Consider the following 16,622-nt stretch of genomic DNA (forward strand, 5'->3'; position numbering starts at 1 on the left):
TTTGTTTTTTGTTTTGTTTTTTTGTTTGTTTTTGTTTTTTAAAAAGAATCTCTATGGAGGAGCTGGGCATTGTACTTAAACATGTTCCCAAGACCAAATGAAGAAAAAAGTTTAATGACAATTATTTCTAAATGACAAGGAATGACCCCTCATTTAATATTGAATTAACTCAGTCATAACAAAGTTGGGCATTTGCAAGTTCAAGAGGACCCTGAGGGCTCAGTGTATTATCTTTGAGTCTAAAGCCACTCTTATGAGCTAGGGGTGGGGGATAGCCACATTGCTTTTCTCTGGTCTGTACAGTGTTAAAAAGCATTTCCTTTAAAATGTGGAGGTATTCAGATAGGCCTGTCTACTTCTGGTTTGCCAGCACTCTCCTCCTCACACCTAACTGTCCATTACTGGCTTACTGTACCTGCCTGGCCCAGTCAGCATCAAGTGTGTGACCCTGAAGCAAATAAACATTTCTCTTACAAGCCCAGAGTACACACATATAGTTTCAGGTCATTCCAAATGCCCCCCAACTATTGCTCATTTTTCTCTGCTGTGAGTAAGACACATTAGGACACTTAGAGTCTATTTAGCTAATTAAGTGTATAGAGCTGCTGCCAAGCTCAAACCCCTGGCGTGTTCCGTGATTGGTAAGGAGTCTGCCTTTCTCTCTGGATGGTGTCTTTGGACTGGGAGCTGGCCTTGACGGAAACAATCGCTCTGCCTTGTTCCCCCTCCACATTTTAAACTCTTAGATTCTAAATTTCTCAGTTGGGGGAGAGAAGACAGATGATGTTGGTTTTAGATACTTCGTAATAGTAAATACTACAATAACTATTATTATTTGAGTCACTAAATTTTATTTTGCAGAATATTCCAAAAGTGCATCATCGTACATAACCCAAAGCAAGCTCACTGCCATCGAGTCATTTTCAACTCATAATGACCCAACAGGGTTTCCAGGACTCTAGATCTTTACAGGACCACACAGCCTCATCTTCCTCCTGCGCAGCAGCTCGTGGTCTGAACCACTGACCTTGTGGTTAGCCGTCCAATGCCTAGCACTATGAGCCTCAAAGGAAACGTGCTTCCGAAAGTGGGCTCTAAAATAAATTTTGTAAAAGGTTTAATTTGTTTCCTTGTAAAATTGATAATGGATTGAAACAAAAACACATTTGCCCTAGGATTAAAAATAATCACAATTAAATATTTCCCCCCCAGATTGCTTATTTATAGGTATAACATGCTCAGAAGTGATAGATCTTTCATGTCAGAAATATCCAGACTTTTGGGATTAAATCTGTGTTCCAGAATGAAGCTCCATATGTGACCGTAGAATGCAGTTTTTACTCTACCTGTCTAGAGGCTCTAAAATTGTAGCTGAGTGAAAGGATTTGCCTGATTTGCTTCCTCTTAAGTGCTGTTAATTCTTCATGTGCTATCATTGTAGTCTTTGTAAGCTTTTATTCTGAGGTTTAGGTTTTTGTGCAGGGAATTATCAGTCCCCCTTAAGTATTTGTTCGTGATTGTTTCTTTTTGATAATGTGCACATTTGTGCACACTTTTTTTTTTTCAGTATAGCAGGAGGGAAAAAAAATATGCCCAGACACTAACATCACATTATACAAGCTCCTGTTTCATTTATTAATTTCTTTGGGATGCACATTATACTGTTTTAAAAAAATTAAAAGAAAAACCAACCTTCTTCTCTTTTGTATTTTGAAAAAAATCTAAATTGGTCTTTATTTTAGAAAGGACTCTGTGTGAATATTAGTTTCATTGTTTTTGAGATCATAGCCCAGGGATTTAATGGGTGTCTGGGATTACTAAAATGTTGCAGATTTTGAGGCTAAAAATGTTGGTTTTGTACTAATCAGTATGTTTCCTGATGTCTTTTATTAAGCTTTATTCTTACTGATTATAAGCATAGGACAGAAACAATTTTCGGTTTTGATGTTCAGCTATTCGTTTATCTTAACCATGTGAGGGGATACAATTTATTTTATCATCTTCACGACACTTCTTGTTCCCTGTGCTTAAGTGTTTGTGGGAGCTAAGTTGAGTGATTTTAGTGCTGAACTGGCTGGCAGGAGCTCTCAGTTGCATTTCTATCCTTCACTGGCTTCCTCGGTGATTCCAGAATTGGCATTTGTGCTTCACTTCCCTTGCCTGGAGTGTGTGTTTGTAGAATAAGCTTTGGTCTTCTAGGATGAGAAGTTCTGGGCACGTTTGGACGTCCTAGTGAGCTCTGGTTTTTGTCCCTGTTCTTCTAGTTTGAGATTACGGGAAATGATGCGACGTTCCTTGAGGGCTGCTGGTTTGGGCAGACATGAGGCAGGAGCTTCATCCAGTGACCACCAGGACCCAGTTTCACCTCCCATAGCCCCCCCGAGTTGGGTTCCTGATCCCCCTGCAATGGATCCTGGTAAGATCTGTTTTCTTACTCAGTGTTTAAGAAAGAAGGAAGACAAAGTCTTGAAAAAGGAGAAATTGAATGTCTTAATGGACTTTTTAGAAATTTGGAATGTTTGAAAGTAGCATCATAGTTATTTGAATAAAAGTTATAAAATTTTGGTTTGAGACCTTTGCTTTAAAAATTAAAATTTTAGAAACTTTAGCACTCCTCTCTTACAGGAATATTAAAATTTTGCTCTGGGAAAGAAGCTATCGTTAGATATACTTTCTTAAGCATATCTTAAGTCATTGATTTACCTAATGGATTTCTTCTCAGTAGTTTAGAAGTTTTCACTGTAAACTTCTGTCTTATTTGACCTTTGGCTTGCAGTGAAAAGCTATAAGGCCAGTTAAGAGAACATGTTAGGAATATGTTGTCTATAATGATGTACATCCTACTGTTCTGTTTACTAAAAGATGGTGACATTGATTTTATCCTGGCCCCCGCTGTGGGATCTCTTACCACAGCAGCGACTGGCACCGGTCAAGGACCAAGCACCTCCACCATCCCAGGTGAGAATCTATTCCGAGTTCTCTGCCTAGGAGTTTGGAAGGAATACAAAGGTACACTTTGCTTAAGGGTCTCTACAGGGTCTCACTTTATCTCAAGTAGATTTTTCTTGGCTTGAAAAGCATCTTATTCTTTGATGTATAGTTTATATATAGATCAGTGAAAATGTTATGTGCATGTTAGTTACGTTTGTAAATAGGCTTGTAAAATACATTAATGTGTTTAAATTCCTTGTAATGAAGTTAATGGCTTATTACTAATCCCAGAGATTTTTTTTTTCTTAGCTAACGGTTTGTTTAATTTATATCCCTAGTATATTATTCCAGAACATTTTACTTTGTCTTATTTACTCTGTTTTGTAATCAAATGCTTGCAGGCCCTTCCACAGAGCCGTCTGTAGTAGAATCCAAGGATCGAAAGGCAAATGCTCATTTTATATTAAAATTGTTATGTGACAGTGTTGTCCTGCAGCCCTACCTTCGAGAACTCCTCTCTGCCAAGTAAGTGGGGGACTTTACTTCTTACATGAAGATAAATCGTTCAGCTCCTGTAACTGATTAAATTGAGATTCCTTGTAGTATGTCGACAACAATCACGTGAATCTCACATTGTTTATCAGGATCCAGCATTGTTTTCAGGGAAAAAGGCCGTCATAACTTCATGTGGTATACACCACAGAGACACAAACCAACCTTTAAGGGGACTTGTTAAAAAGATCACAGGCTAGGCTTTCACACATGAAGATCCATAGATGGTCATTATATCACTGTCACCTCAGGATCTTGACAAAATTTTACTAGTTTAGTGTTTATTATTTGAAGAAGCAGACTTGTTTGTGGTCTCAAATTAGTGAAGTGGCTAATAAGATTGAATTCCAACCCTGGTCTATCTCTTGATTCTGAAACTGCGACATACATTTGTGACTCTCCTGAAAGATTTAAGAAGTGCAAGGGGTGTTTTTTTAGGGGGAGAGAGGGAGATAAGAGTGGTGTGTTTGTTTAAACCTTTGTTAAGCTAAGCTTTGCATGAAAATCGCCCAATTTAAGAATGTATGATTACTTTAATGCTAGGACCCACTAGTAAAAATAAGTCATGGAATTAATGAAGTTATCGCCAAACCAGTAGCTAAGTAAATGGTCGAGGCACATATGAAAATATGCATAAACAAAGCTGGTGAGTAGGATGCTACACAAATACAAGTAGCACATGTACTTTTTCCTCAATTGTCATTTTTAGTTTCTATTAGTGATGTTTAAAGATTGTCATTTCCTCATAATCCTTTGGTACCCAAAACATACATACTTTTCTTTTTAATCCATGCTGCAATTCATTTTCATAGTTTTATTTCATTGGCCTTTATTTTAGTTCTTGCATATTATTTGTTTTTCCTCTTTGAGAAAGTGCACCTCTTGCCATTTTTATAAAAAGATCAAGATGTGAGAGCAGCTTTAAAGCTAAGCAGAGGAGTGGGGCAGGCAAGGTTCCTTTGGCTGACATAGGTAGCAGTCATACAGATTGCCAGTTGCGCCTCTTCTTCCTTTATGTATTATCCATGTGGGAGCATCTCCTGGAGTTGCTCATAAAATTTCCTAAGTGTTATGTGTATCTGGATATTACCATGTGAATGACTCTGTCAAGAAAGGTGCTTTTCTGCATTGTGTTTACTATAGAAACTGCTTGGGGTTACACAGAACTGAGTCTCAGCATGGCATGGCATGTGTAGCGGTAAGGGGAGCAAGGAGTTAAGGTTTATATGAAAAGTTTGAAAAAGCATATTCAGTATTGTCAATTTTCAGAATCCCTCAAATTCCCTCCAACTCCAGGCAGGTGTGGCTTGCTCAACCTTGCTTTTATTACTTAAGCTAAAGAAAGTAAATTTGGATAAATTCATCCCCACAAGTAAATATCCAGAGGATTACATTTAGTCAGATCATACTTCCCCTAAGGGTGGAAATAATTGAGACTTCTCTATTAATTTTGTTACAATCTAAAGCGGTTATGTAAACAATCAAGATACATTGCTTCGTGGCATAGACATGTCTGCTCTTGAGTATTCACAATCAGATTAGAGTGTAGACATACGTGATGTGTGCAACCATTAGGGCAGGAAACACAGACCTGTGTTTTTGGACTAAATAGGTGGTAGAAACATAGTACATAAAGGCAGCTTACAAAGCTGAAGTTAGAACCATGAAAATGGGTAGAGGGAAGAATGGATGACAACAACACGGAGACAGGAACAGGAATCGTTTTAGGAATTGGTGCAATTAAACATTGAAAGTGCATGATTAGAAGAGAATCGTGGCCATTGAATCTGAAAAATGAAGCTCACACCACCACTGTGAGTTCCTCGAATATCATGTCAAGTATTTAGATTATATTTTTGGAGTAATGAGTTTGGCTAGACAAGGTGGACCAGGAGAATAATAGTTAATGGTGCAATAGTATAACGAAGGCTTGGAACAAGACCAGAAGAATATGCTAGAGATTATTAAGTTTTATTTAACTATCAGTAATTTTTAATATGTGTGTTGTGATAAACAGAACTCATAAGTTGGTTTTGTAAATGGAAAATAAGGACTGGCTGCCAAAATAAATAATAATTGGTTTTGAAGGGAAGAATCCATGAAGAACCCGTTTGTCTGTCGGTCTGTCTGTCTGTCTGTCTGAGTCGATGGGGGCGGTGATGCTGTTGGTGGAAGTTGATGACCTCAGGTCGAGAGCAGGTTAGAGGAAACTGAAGGGACGGAAGATTTCAAGTAGACATAACAAATGAGCAAGTGTGGATGTCAGACTGCATGTCCTTCACAGAAGTGGGTGAGAGGGGCCCAAGTAGCTGACAGTTAGATTTGGGGGAGATTTGGGGATTTTAAGCAGGAGTGAAAGTTGATGGAGGGATTTTGAGTGTCTTAAGAGAAAATAGTAGCGAGCACTCATTAAATGCATGTTATTTGCAGTGTATTGTACAAATAAAAACATTTTACATTACAACCATTTTTATTCCTCACCACAGTTCTGTTATGCTAGAGATTGATGTTATTCCCACGTCTGGAAAGTGTTAGAACTTGTCTTCAGCATCAAATAATAGCTCGAGTGCAGAGCTGTTGCTGAGCTGTTCTTCAGTCTCACTAAAGACAGGAAAACAATCATGGTCTGTAAAACCATGAGGAGTCATAAGCTCCTTTCTTCCTTAACTGCAATATGTGAGCAAAAAGTACAGCCGGAATAGCAGCGATTTCTCTTTCGGTGGTGGTGGGGGGTATTTTGTAATAAAACAAAAATTCTTTCCCATGATGAACATCCATTTCCTTTATAATCCTGTAGGAAAATGATTGCCGTTTTTCTGAGTGCTTGCTCTCATTTTAGGGATGCAAGAGGGATGACCCCGTTTATGTCAGCTGTCAGTGGCCGAGCCTATCCTGCTGCAATCACCATCCTAGAAACTGCCCAGAAAATTGCAAAAGGTACATTTGCTCTGAGTCCTAAAGAGTTTGTATGTTTTAAATGCAACTAGATAAGGCTTATGCGTTGTTGTTGTTGGTAGTTGCCATCAAGTGGACTTTGACTCATGGTGACCTTATGCACGACAGACAAAACCTTCCTGGTCCTTCCCGTGCCGTCTTCATAAACGTTGGGGGTTCAAGTCCGTTCTGTGGCTTTTCTCTGTTTGTGCCGTTGAAGGGTTCCCTCATGTTTGCTGACTCTGTTTTTGAATTTAAGGTCTTTATGCAAATGGTATTATTGTTTGTTTGAGACTACAGTGTAACTTATGCGCACGTGTGTGTGTGTGTGTGTGTGTGTGTGTGTGTGTGTCGAATTCATTTGTTTATACTTTACTCACGTTTATTGTATCTTCCAACTTCCCATCAAGAAACGTTTTTGAAAACACTTCAAGTTAAAAAAAATCATACTGGATATCATAATATCTTGTAGAAATTAAAGGTGGATTATTTCTAGAATCTGTCCTGTTACTGGTGAACAACCGGTGGTAGTTATAAAATCTTAGTGCAATAGTAAACAACTATCTTATATAGTGACTTCTGCTTGGCATTCCTGCATTGTAGAAAACTTTAAAGAATGTCAGTTTCTGCTACCCAGTCTTTAAGAGATAAAAGTAGATAAAAGCACTGGTGGTCATTTATTATATTGTCTATAATTGGCTAAGTAGGGCTAGGACTTGAGTCTAACTGCTTTAGGTAGCACTAAGGATTCCAGTGGCCGACATGGTGTGTTAGCATTGTGCTGTGTGGTTTGAATGTATGATGATATAATCATGCTCTGCCTTGCATTGATTCAAAATTACATGGATTTCCTTCCTTGGTGACTTTGTATTATCAGTTTCTGATTTATATTTGTGTGTGTCAAGGCTTTTCCATTTGAGGGAAGTAGTCCTTTTCTGGTACATGACCTACTGCTGTTAAATCTTTTTAGCGGAAGTGTCCTCCAGTGAGAAAGAGGAAGATGTGTTTATGGGAATGGTGTGTCCATCGGGTACCAACCCAGATGATTCTCCTTTATATGTCTTGTGTTGCAATGATACCTGCAGCTTTACCTGGACTGGAGCAGAGCACATTAACCAGGTATGCTATTTGATATGTCCTTGTATTTCTGCCATCTTCAGCCTCCTCACAACTATCATTGGAGTTGTAGTTCTCAACTGTGGGATTACAAATCTGCTATTTCTTTGTACTCTGAGTTAAAAAATTCTCCAAAGAAAATGAACCTAGTTGGCTACTGAACATGGGATACACATATTGTGTGGGATAGTACATTAAGTGGAACTCCTGCTGAGTGATATAATCTGGTCCAAGAGCGCTAGTGGCTCAGTGGTTGTTAGGCATTGGGCTCCAAGGTTAGCATTTCAAGACCACCAGCAGCTCACCAGGAGAAAGTTAGGACTCTCTGCTCCCGCCAAGAGTCTCTGAAGCCCACTGGGGCAGTTCTGCCCTGTCTGATAGGCTTGCTGTGAGTTTGCATTGACTTCATGATATTAAATTTGGATTTTTTATTTTATAATTTGATAGATGTCTTAGTAGAAGTTTTGTAAATATCATGTCTATTTGTCAGATAGATTTTATTTCTATTTATGTAATGGAAATTGCGGATTCACTGGCCTATATAATGCCTTGTTTTTTAGAGCACAGCATTAATTTTATTCTGTTCCATTGTGATTGGATTGATAGCTTTGTGACAAAATAAATATTATTACTATATAACTATTTTAAATCTTTCAAAAATCATGCCATTGAAATAGTTAAACAAAAACGACCCTCTGGAGCCACATAAAAACAGAAAATTAAAACCTGCTGTTTGCATTTTAAGATCTTTTCATTTTCAAATCATTTTATTGGGGGCCTGTACAACTTATCACAATCCATACGTACATCCATTGTATCAAGCACATTTGTACATTTGTTGCCATCATCATTCTCAAAACATTTTCTTTCTACTTAAACCCTTGGCATCAGCTCATTTTTCCCCGTCCCTCCCCAATCCATCCTCCCTCCCTCACGAACCTTTGATAATTTATAATTTTTTTTTCATGTGTTACCCTGTCCAATGTCACATTTTAGGATATTTTCGAGTGTCGAACTTGCGGCTTGTTGGAGTCACTTTGTTGTTGTACAGAATGTGCGAGGGTTTGTCATAAAGGTCATGACTGCAAGTGAGTACAGTTCTTGTTTCCTGTCATTAAAACTGCTGAAGTATGCTACTGTGTTAAAATAATCCATATGGTCAGAGTTGACCCAATGGCAGTGAGCTTCAGACTTAGACTAAGTCATGTTTTGTTTATGTTTCAGAACCTGTAAAATTTTCCCATGTTGCCCTCTGTAAGCCAATTCACAAATTAAAAAAACACCGTGGTTCATAATTTAAAGTAAATTGCAATGTTGATTTTTTTCTTTTTTTCTCTAGTTCTAGGAAAATTCCTATTGAAATAGGTTAAAATGCATTGTAATGAGGGTTGGATCAGTGTTTTCAGAACCCCATCCTTAGAAGGATTTTGACTGGAGCTTCCAGCCATGCTCTCGGGTGCCTCGTGCTTTCGTTTGCTGTGGGAAAGTGGCCACAGGCACTAAGAATCAGATGAATGTTTGGCCTGGGCTTTATTTGGTTCTTAAACTTAATTTTCCTTTTACATAATTGAGTCACCATGGCGGTTGCTTTGTGAGTTTTCACAAACCTAAAAAGCACTGTAACCACATGCCTTTCAGATCTAGCAGTAGCTATATCCATGTAAATGTACTACAGATGCAGAGGCTGAGTTTGTCACAGGTCATTGGGTTGTAAAGACCATCTCTCTACTGGGCTTTAAAATGGCTAAGTAAAGTAGAGCAATTGTTCTTAATATTTTTGTGTTCCCTATTTTCTGCACTTGAAAATGATCATCTGTTTTGTCACTGAGGACTTATCAGTACAGTCATTGCTCAGGTGTGGGTGGAGACAAGTAAGATAGCCCCTGCCATCACATAGCTGACAGCCCTATTAGAGGACACAAGTAGGAAATCTTTGCCCACAAGATCTATTGGATGCTTCCGGAAGGAGCATTGACCCTTGCTTGGGACCATAGGCAACTCAGGAGATACTCCAGAGCAAGTGACTGCATCTGAGCCCTCTCCTCGTGGGAATTGTTCGTGGTTTTAAAGATTTCTTACTGTTCTACTTAAATCCTTAGTAGATTAACCTTAGCAGCTGGGCATTTAAAATTTAGCAAGCGTTCATTTCCATGAGCTGTGCCTTTAAATTCAATGAAGACCTTTGTGCTTTGTTTTCTTAATATCTGTGGTTTGACTTATGTATTAATATTTCCTAGACTTAAAAGAACGTCCCCAACAGCCTATTGTGATTGCTGGGAGAAATGTAAATGTAAAACTTTAATCGCTGGACAGAAATCTGCTCGTCTTGATCTGCTGTACCGCCTTCTCACTGCTACTAACCTGGTCACGCTGCCGAACAGCAGGCAAGTGGGACTCAGGGCGCATCCCATTAATTCCGTTTAGTTCCAATGCAAAGGCAGGCCATTCCGAGTTGCCTTTCTTTGCTCATCAGTGCGTCCGTTGTGTTTTGCAGGGGAGAGCACCTCTTGCTGTTTCTAGTGCAGACGGTGGCAAGGCAGACTGTGGAGCACTGCCAGTACCGGCCGCCTCGAATCAGAGAGGATCGGAACCGGAAAACGGCCAACCCTGAAGGTAAATATACCCGGCAGTCCTCACATCTGTGGAAAGAAAATGTTTCTGTCTGCTCATTGTGTTTTTCCCTGCTCCAGATTCAGATATGCCCGACCATGATTTAGAGCCTCCAAGATTTGCCCAGCTTGCATTGGAGCGGGTTCTCCAGGATTGGAATGCCTTGAAATCGATGATCATGTTTGGATCGCAGGAGAATAAAGACCCGTATGTATTCATCAACATATTTTTAGATATCGCCACTGCAAGTGTGTCAGCAGTAGTAACTGTCACTCTTTGTTTCCTTCTCCCTCAAGCCTCAGTGCCAGCAGCCGGATAGGCCATCTTCTGCCTGAAGAACAAGTATACCTCAATCAGCAGAGCGGGACCATTCGGCTGGACTGTTTCACTCACTGCCTTATCGTCAAGTGCACAGCAGACATTTTGGTAAGTTCTGCAGGTTTGCTGCATGCATATGAAAAGTAAGCATCCCAGGGTCTTACTCTAATGCAAACTACGCAGTTAGCAATCAACAGTACATTAAGAGGAATGGCTATATTTTTATTCTGTTTTTCCACTTTTTTTTTAATTGGCAAAAACTCAATACGAGAGAACAAATTTCTCTTCACTAGAGCAGATATTAACCAAGAGTTCTCATAGAATAGAAAATATATTTTTTTAAAAAGAAGGAAAGAAAAGAAAATACATAGGAAGAGAGACTTCCAAAAAATTGTGGGAAAATGGAATAAAAAGATAATGGAATTTCCTCATGCATCACCACTTTGGAGTCCTTTTGTTTGCCATTTACCTACATTTATATTAATGTAAATTCACTGTAATTACTATACACTTTTTTCCCCTAAGAAAGGGTCTCTCTGTTTTCTTGTTCTTTATATATGACTTCTATAGTTTCCAGAATCCACTCCTAAATTGCAAAGATCAAACACATATAGCTGAAGTCTAAGCTTGGTGTATATGTGCTACGTAGACATGTAAAAAATAGTTACCTTTCTCACAGTTTCGTATTATTTGTTTATTATGACCCTTATTAAAAGCTGTAATACTGGCCACAATTAGAATACTAATGAATGTTGGGGAAGCTTTGTAGGAAATATTTTAAAGTACTAAATAAAAATTAGATTTTTCTTTAAAAAGTTAATGTATTAAAATACAGCAGTATATAACCAAGTATAGACCAGTTTTCAAAATTACTATCAACTTTGTACATTGTTCTAAATCCCGTCAAGCAAACAAAGTGGAGTTATGAAACACAGTACTGATGAGGTTATGTTAAAGAAGACCACAACAGACACTAACAATTGGCGTGGCCTGGGAAGCCATTCCCGTGTCGAGAGCCACAAAAATATCAGTGCCCACAGAATTTGTCAAAAGAAATCATTTACCCCATGAGAAACATAAAATCACGATACAGAACTATGTAAAGTTTATGAACTGAAACACCTTAAACATCCAACAATAATGGGCTCCTTAAACAATTTTCAGCACAATCACTTAGTGAAATCTAATCCAGCAGCCTTTGAATAGGGTTAATGTAAGCAGCAAGAGATGCGTTGGCAGCACGGCTGCAACAATGGACTCATGGGAACAGCTGTAAGGACGGTGCATTGCAGGGTCTTATTTAATGTGCATTGGGGCACTGTGGGTCCCAACCAACTCAATGGCGTCTAACAACAAAGCAACATTGTTTTTAAGTGAAGTTTATATGTTCTGATTAATATATGTGCATCAAAAAGGCACTAAGAATAACTGGCTAAATGCGGTGATGGGATTACTTATTAAGGTAAACATTTGAATCTATTTGGTTATGCCCTCTGTTGTGCGCTGTTGATTCAGATTCATGTTAATGCTGTTTGGTCGAGTAGAACTGCCCCAGAGAGTTCCTAGTCTGTAATGTCTGTGGGAGCCTGTGGTCACATCTTTCCTTCTTTGGAGCTGCTGCTGGGTTCAAACTGCTGACCTTTCGGTTGGCAGCTCAACATTTAATTGTTGGGCCACCAGGCTCCCAGTACCCTTTCATGAGTGAAGTACATTCTTCCTCTGACGGGGATGTATTTGGTGTTGCACCAAATGCTGCTCTAACCCAAATACCACACATGGGTGGTTTCAAAGGACAGAAGGCCTTTTCGTAAATAGTTCAAGAAGCTGGAAGTGCAAGTTCATGCAGAGGCTCCAGGGAGAGGCTCTCGGTTCACCCTGGGGACAAAATCCTTGTCCTGCTGTGCTAACATTTCTTCTTGGTTTTTCTTGGAAGTTACCATGTGGTCTCTGTCTTTCCCTCAACACTCCATTTTTATTACCTTCTTCTGTACCCTATTTTGTGCATGTATCTCAAAGATAATATATACCTTATACCAACATGGCCTCTTGTAACAAATAAACCCCTACGCCCAAGTGAGATTATATTCACAGACATAGGAATTAGATTTAGATGGAAGACTATAGAACTGAAGACATGGTACTTCAAACCCACTGTACTGAATCCATTCTGACTTACAGTGACCATATAGGATAAAGTGTACTTGCCCCTTTGGGTTTCTGAGACTGAGCTTTAAGAGACTTCTTAGCGAGTCTCTTCTGTGATTGGTTGGTTTGAATTGCTAACCTTGCAGTTAGCCACTTAACTATGCCACCAGGGCTCCTTGAGATCGTATTTAGGAGCCACTGTAGGTTAAAGGAGGCCTGATGATGCAAGATGCTAAGTACTCTACTGCTAATTGAAAGTCAATTCAAGCAAACCCACCAGCCATTCTGTGGCATGTCTACTTCCATGAAGATTTAAAGCTTCGGATAACTTATGGCACAGTTCTGCTCTATCGTATAGGGTTGGCGAGTTGGAATCACTTGGTGGCAGTGGGCTTGTTTGTGTGGTATGGGCATGTGAATGAGTCCTCGTGGTGCAGTAGTAAAGCTCTTGGCTGCAAACTGGGAGTTCCAACTCAGCAGCCACCAAGGGAGATGGGTTTGGGCATGTGTTTCCTTGGAGACCCTACAGAATAATTCTGTATTCTGTAGGATGGCGTCAGACCACATATGAATGTTGCATAAAGTAACCACTGACATTGAAAATGCCTTGGTTACATTTTTTATTGAGATTTAATGGGATGTTAATATTAAAGAAAAGTGTTACAAGTTTATACTTTATGAATGTTTGAATGTCTTAAGCAGTGTCTCTTAGCAATAAGAGTGTGATTTTTTTTTTTTTAAGCTTTTAGATACTCTACTGGGAACACTAGTGAAAGAGCTTCAAAACAAATACACACCTGGACGTAGAGAAGAAGCTATTGCTGTGACAATGAGGTTTCTCCGTTCAGTGGCCAGAGTTTTTGTCATTCTTAGTGTGGAAATGGCTTCATCCAAAAAGAAGAAGTAAGGGCTCCTTTTTGATTTGGTGGTTATTTCATTGTGCACACCTTTCTTTGTGAAGTGTTAAATAATTTCATGTCTCTGAAAGAATTCACACAAGATTCTTTACTCTTTTTGGTTTAGCAACTTCATTCCACAGCCAATTGGAAAATGCAAGCGCGTATTCCAAGCACTGCTGCCTTATGCTGTGGAAGAATTGTGTAACGTAGCAGAATCGCTGATTGTTCCCGTCAGAATGGGGATTGCCCGCCCGACTGCCCCGTTTACCCTGGCTAGCACGAGCATAGATGCTATGCAAGGCAGTGAAGAATTATTTTCTGTGGAACCCTTGCCCCCACGACCATCATCTGATCAGACCAGCAGGTGAGTTTCCGCCTGGTAATTCTGGTAAATTCTTTCTCTGGAAATGCCATGTTTGGTTTACTAAAACCTTTGTATAAGACTTGAGTTCTGGACATGATCATGGGTTGCACAAGTGGTAGTTTACTTGTTTGGAACATGTCAAAGCACTTTAACAATTACACATCTGTTCATCCAAGGTGCAGTGCGGTGGGGGCACACACACAAATTACATTTATGTGCATCAGTAGCCGGGGCTGGTTTTTGAAAAGTGCTGATGTTATGATGTTAATAGGGTAATCTAAGAAATTTACATTTGATTTCCATGGCCAACCTTCAGTCTGCCTGTCTTACCTTTAAACATGTCTGCAGTAAGGCCAAGTTGAGACCAGAAAGTCTTGGGTTACAGGAGAGTAAACAAAAAAGCATGTTAACTCTTCTATTGTGTATCTAAATATCACGTGATCACAGCCATTTTTATTATTCTCTAAAACAGCCATATTCTTTTGGATGATGGTGGTTTCTAGTTATAAGACTGTTTATGTATTAGTTTGATCATTTCCCTGACTAAACTCTGAACTGTTCACATTAGAGTGCTTAGGACTTAGAACATTGTAGCACAGTGCTTCTTAAACTTTCATACAAATACGAATACAAATCGTTCGAAGATCTTACTAATAAGCAGATGCTCATTCTTTAGGTTTGGGAATCTTTAATTTTTTTATTGTGAAACCTTACGGAGAAAATCCTTTTTGCAAACTGCCATCCATACATGTTTTGCATCATCTTACACAGCTTTTAAGCCTCATTGGGAGAGCACTGTACTTGCTTTAGCTCTCCTCCTCACTCCATTTCCTTTTTTGTTTGGGGCCAACTTCTCAAGTCTTCTTGGAAAGAGGATCTCCTGATCTGATAATCAAGAGATAGTGCTAATTGAAATCAGTCCTTCCCTGCAAGGATGTCTTTTGACTGTCTTATTAGGTAAAAAGTACACACTTCCATCACTTGTCTTGAGTGTAGTCATTTTGCATTTTCTGTTGTATCCTTTCACGTATTCAAACCCTTATAACGTGTTTTTACTCTATATCACTGATATATCACAATTACTGCTATGTTTTTTTTCTTATGGTCATGTTTTGAACTCAACTGTTGCAGCCACATGCAATTTGTTTTATTGGATGTGAAATGGTATAACAATGGTTAATAAGGTGATAAGAAGTAGGAATCATGTCAGGTCTTTTAAATAAATAACTACTACACCAGTTGCCCATCGAGTCGCCTCCAACTCATGTGTGTCAGAATAGAACTGTGCTCCGCAGGGTTGTCTGGGACATATCTTTTGGAAGTAGATGATCAAGTGTTTATCCTGAGGCACTGTTGAGTGGCATTGAACTTTTTGGCTAGGAACTGGGCACGTTAAGCCTTTTCTACCATCATGAACCAAATCAGACCTAATGCTCTCTGTGGGTTCTGATTTACAGCAATCCCATAGGACAGTCCAGAACTGCCCCATAGGCTATTCTGGAGTAGCTGGTAGATTCACACCTTTTGGTTGTCTTTCCGTAATCTATTCTTCCTGCCATGGATGGCGTCAGTGCTGACTCGTAACGACCCCAGTGGGGTCTCTGAGACTGTAACTGTTTATAACTGCTGTGCCACCAGGGTGCCAAACTCTCAGAGAGTAGATCTTACTTATACGTTTACTTCTTAATAAGTTCTGATGTTTAAAACATGGAGCAGGAACAGATCATCGTCCCTCCAGAACTTCTCAGTGGGTGGAGCTCATGCAAATATGTACATTAACTTAGATTTGAAATGACTTGGTATAAATGGAGAGATAAATTGTGAGGTTTATAAGTTAAATCTTTATGGAAAATAAAATACCATTAAGTTCATATTTTCTGCCATGTTAGAGATGAATTATTAATGGATTTTAAGAATTCTTAGGTCAGTTTTTAAATGACATCTTAGCAAGTGTCTCAGACAGGGGTGGTGAGATTGAATGCTTACCCTGAGGAGGGTGAGCCAGCAGTCTGCCTGTCAAGTGTGGAAGCAGCACTCCCATAACCTCTTGGTCCCTTCCAGTTCCAGTCAGTCGCAGTCATCCTACATCATCCGGAATCCACAGCAGAGGCGCATCAGCCAGTCGCAGCCTGTCCGGGGCAGAGACGAAGAGCAGGATGATATTGTGTCAGCAGATGTGGAAGAGGTGGTTTTGACCGTTTCCGTTGTGATAGTTGAAAGGCTTTGATTTGGCAGGCCAGAGGGGACAGTAGTCACATGACATTTAAAACTATTACCTGTGCATTTGCATCCACTTTCTAGACTGTTTTTATGTTCTCATTTGTGGTTACGTATACTAAGAATACTGTCATATTCAAAACTGGATATAGAAACTTGCTTTTTTCCCTAAGGGTTAATAGTAAAAACTTTCAATATTAAAAATACTAGCTTAAAAAAATACTAGCTTTGTGCCAGTTGTTTAGAAGTAGAGGAGAGACTATATACTTAGGAGATATATTTTAGAATGGTGGTGTAGAACATTGTTTAGATTTCCACAAGCAAAATTTGAGAATAATCATAAACTTTCTGATACGATGATACATTTTCAGTAACAAATTCTCACCAGTAGTAAGGATTCAAAACTCCTGGAAGTGTGCCCAATTGATAGTCCCGTAAAGTCAAGGGTCTTGGTTCTCTTGTTGCTAATTGCTGTGGATTGTCACCGAGTGAGACGTGGGTTTATTTATGTGCTTTGATTGTCTACAATGAGATTC

General features: G+C 39.2%; 1 protein-coding gene across 1 annotated transcript in view; it reads left to right on the forward strand.

Moving 5' to 3' along the window:
* UBR5 (ubiquitin protein ligase E3 component n-recognin 5) overlaps nucleotides 1-16,622 on the forward strand; it is a 94,925-nt gene that overhangs the window by 47,772 nt on the left and 30,531 nt on the right. Inside the window, exons 23-35 of the mRNA XM_045287206.1 lie at nucleotides 2,265-2,416; nucleotides 2,863-2,958; nucleotides 3,333-3,456; nucleotides 6,323-6,420; nucleotides 7,388-7,536; nucleotides 8,530-8,621; nucleotides 9,771-9,917; nucleotides 10,028-10,146; nucleotides 10,224-10,350; nucleotides 10,440-10,569; nucleotides 13,349-13,509; nucleotides 13,630-13,869; nucleotides 15,931-16,054. Coding sequence (XP_045143141.1) covers nucleotides 2,265-2,416; nucleotides 2,863-2,958; nucleotides 3,333-3,456; nucleotides 6,323-6,420; nucleotides 7,388-7,536; nucleotides 8,530-8,621; nucleotides 9,771-9,917; nucleotides 10,028-10,146; nucleotides 10,224-10,350; nucleotides 10,440-10,569; nucleotides 13,349-13,509; nucleotides 13,630-13,869; nucleotides 15,931-16,054 — 1,759 coding nt within the window. The remainder of the gene's footprint in view (nucleotides 1-2,264; nucleotides 2,417-2,862; nucleotides 2,959-3,332; nucleotides 3,457-6,322; nucleotides 6,421-7,387; nucleotides 7,537-8,529; nucleotides 8,622-9,770; nucleotides 9,918-10,027; nucleotides 10,147-10,223; nucleotides 10,351-10,439; nucleotides 10,570-13,348; nucleotides 13,510-13,629; nucleotides 13,870-15,930; nucleotides 16,055-16,622) is intronic.

The sequence above is a fragment of the Echinops telfairi genome, unplaced genomic scaffold, assembly GCF_000313985.2.
Source record: "Echinops telfairi isolate 266 unplaced genomic scaffold, ASM31398v2 ScPeMD7_1;HRSCAF=3_0, whole genome shotgun sequence".
In the NCBI taxonomy this organism is placed as follows: Eukaryota; Metazoa; Chordata; class Mammalia; order Afrosoricida; family Tenrecidae; genus Echinops; species Echinops telfairi.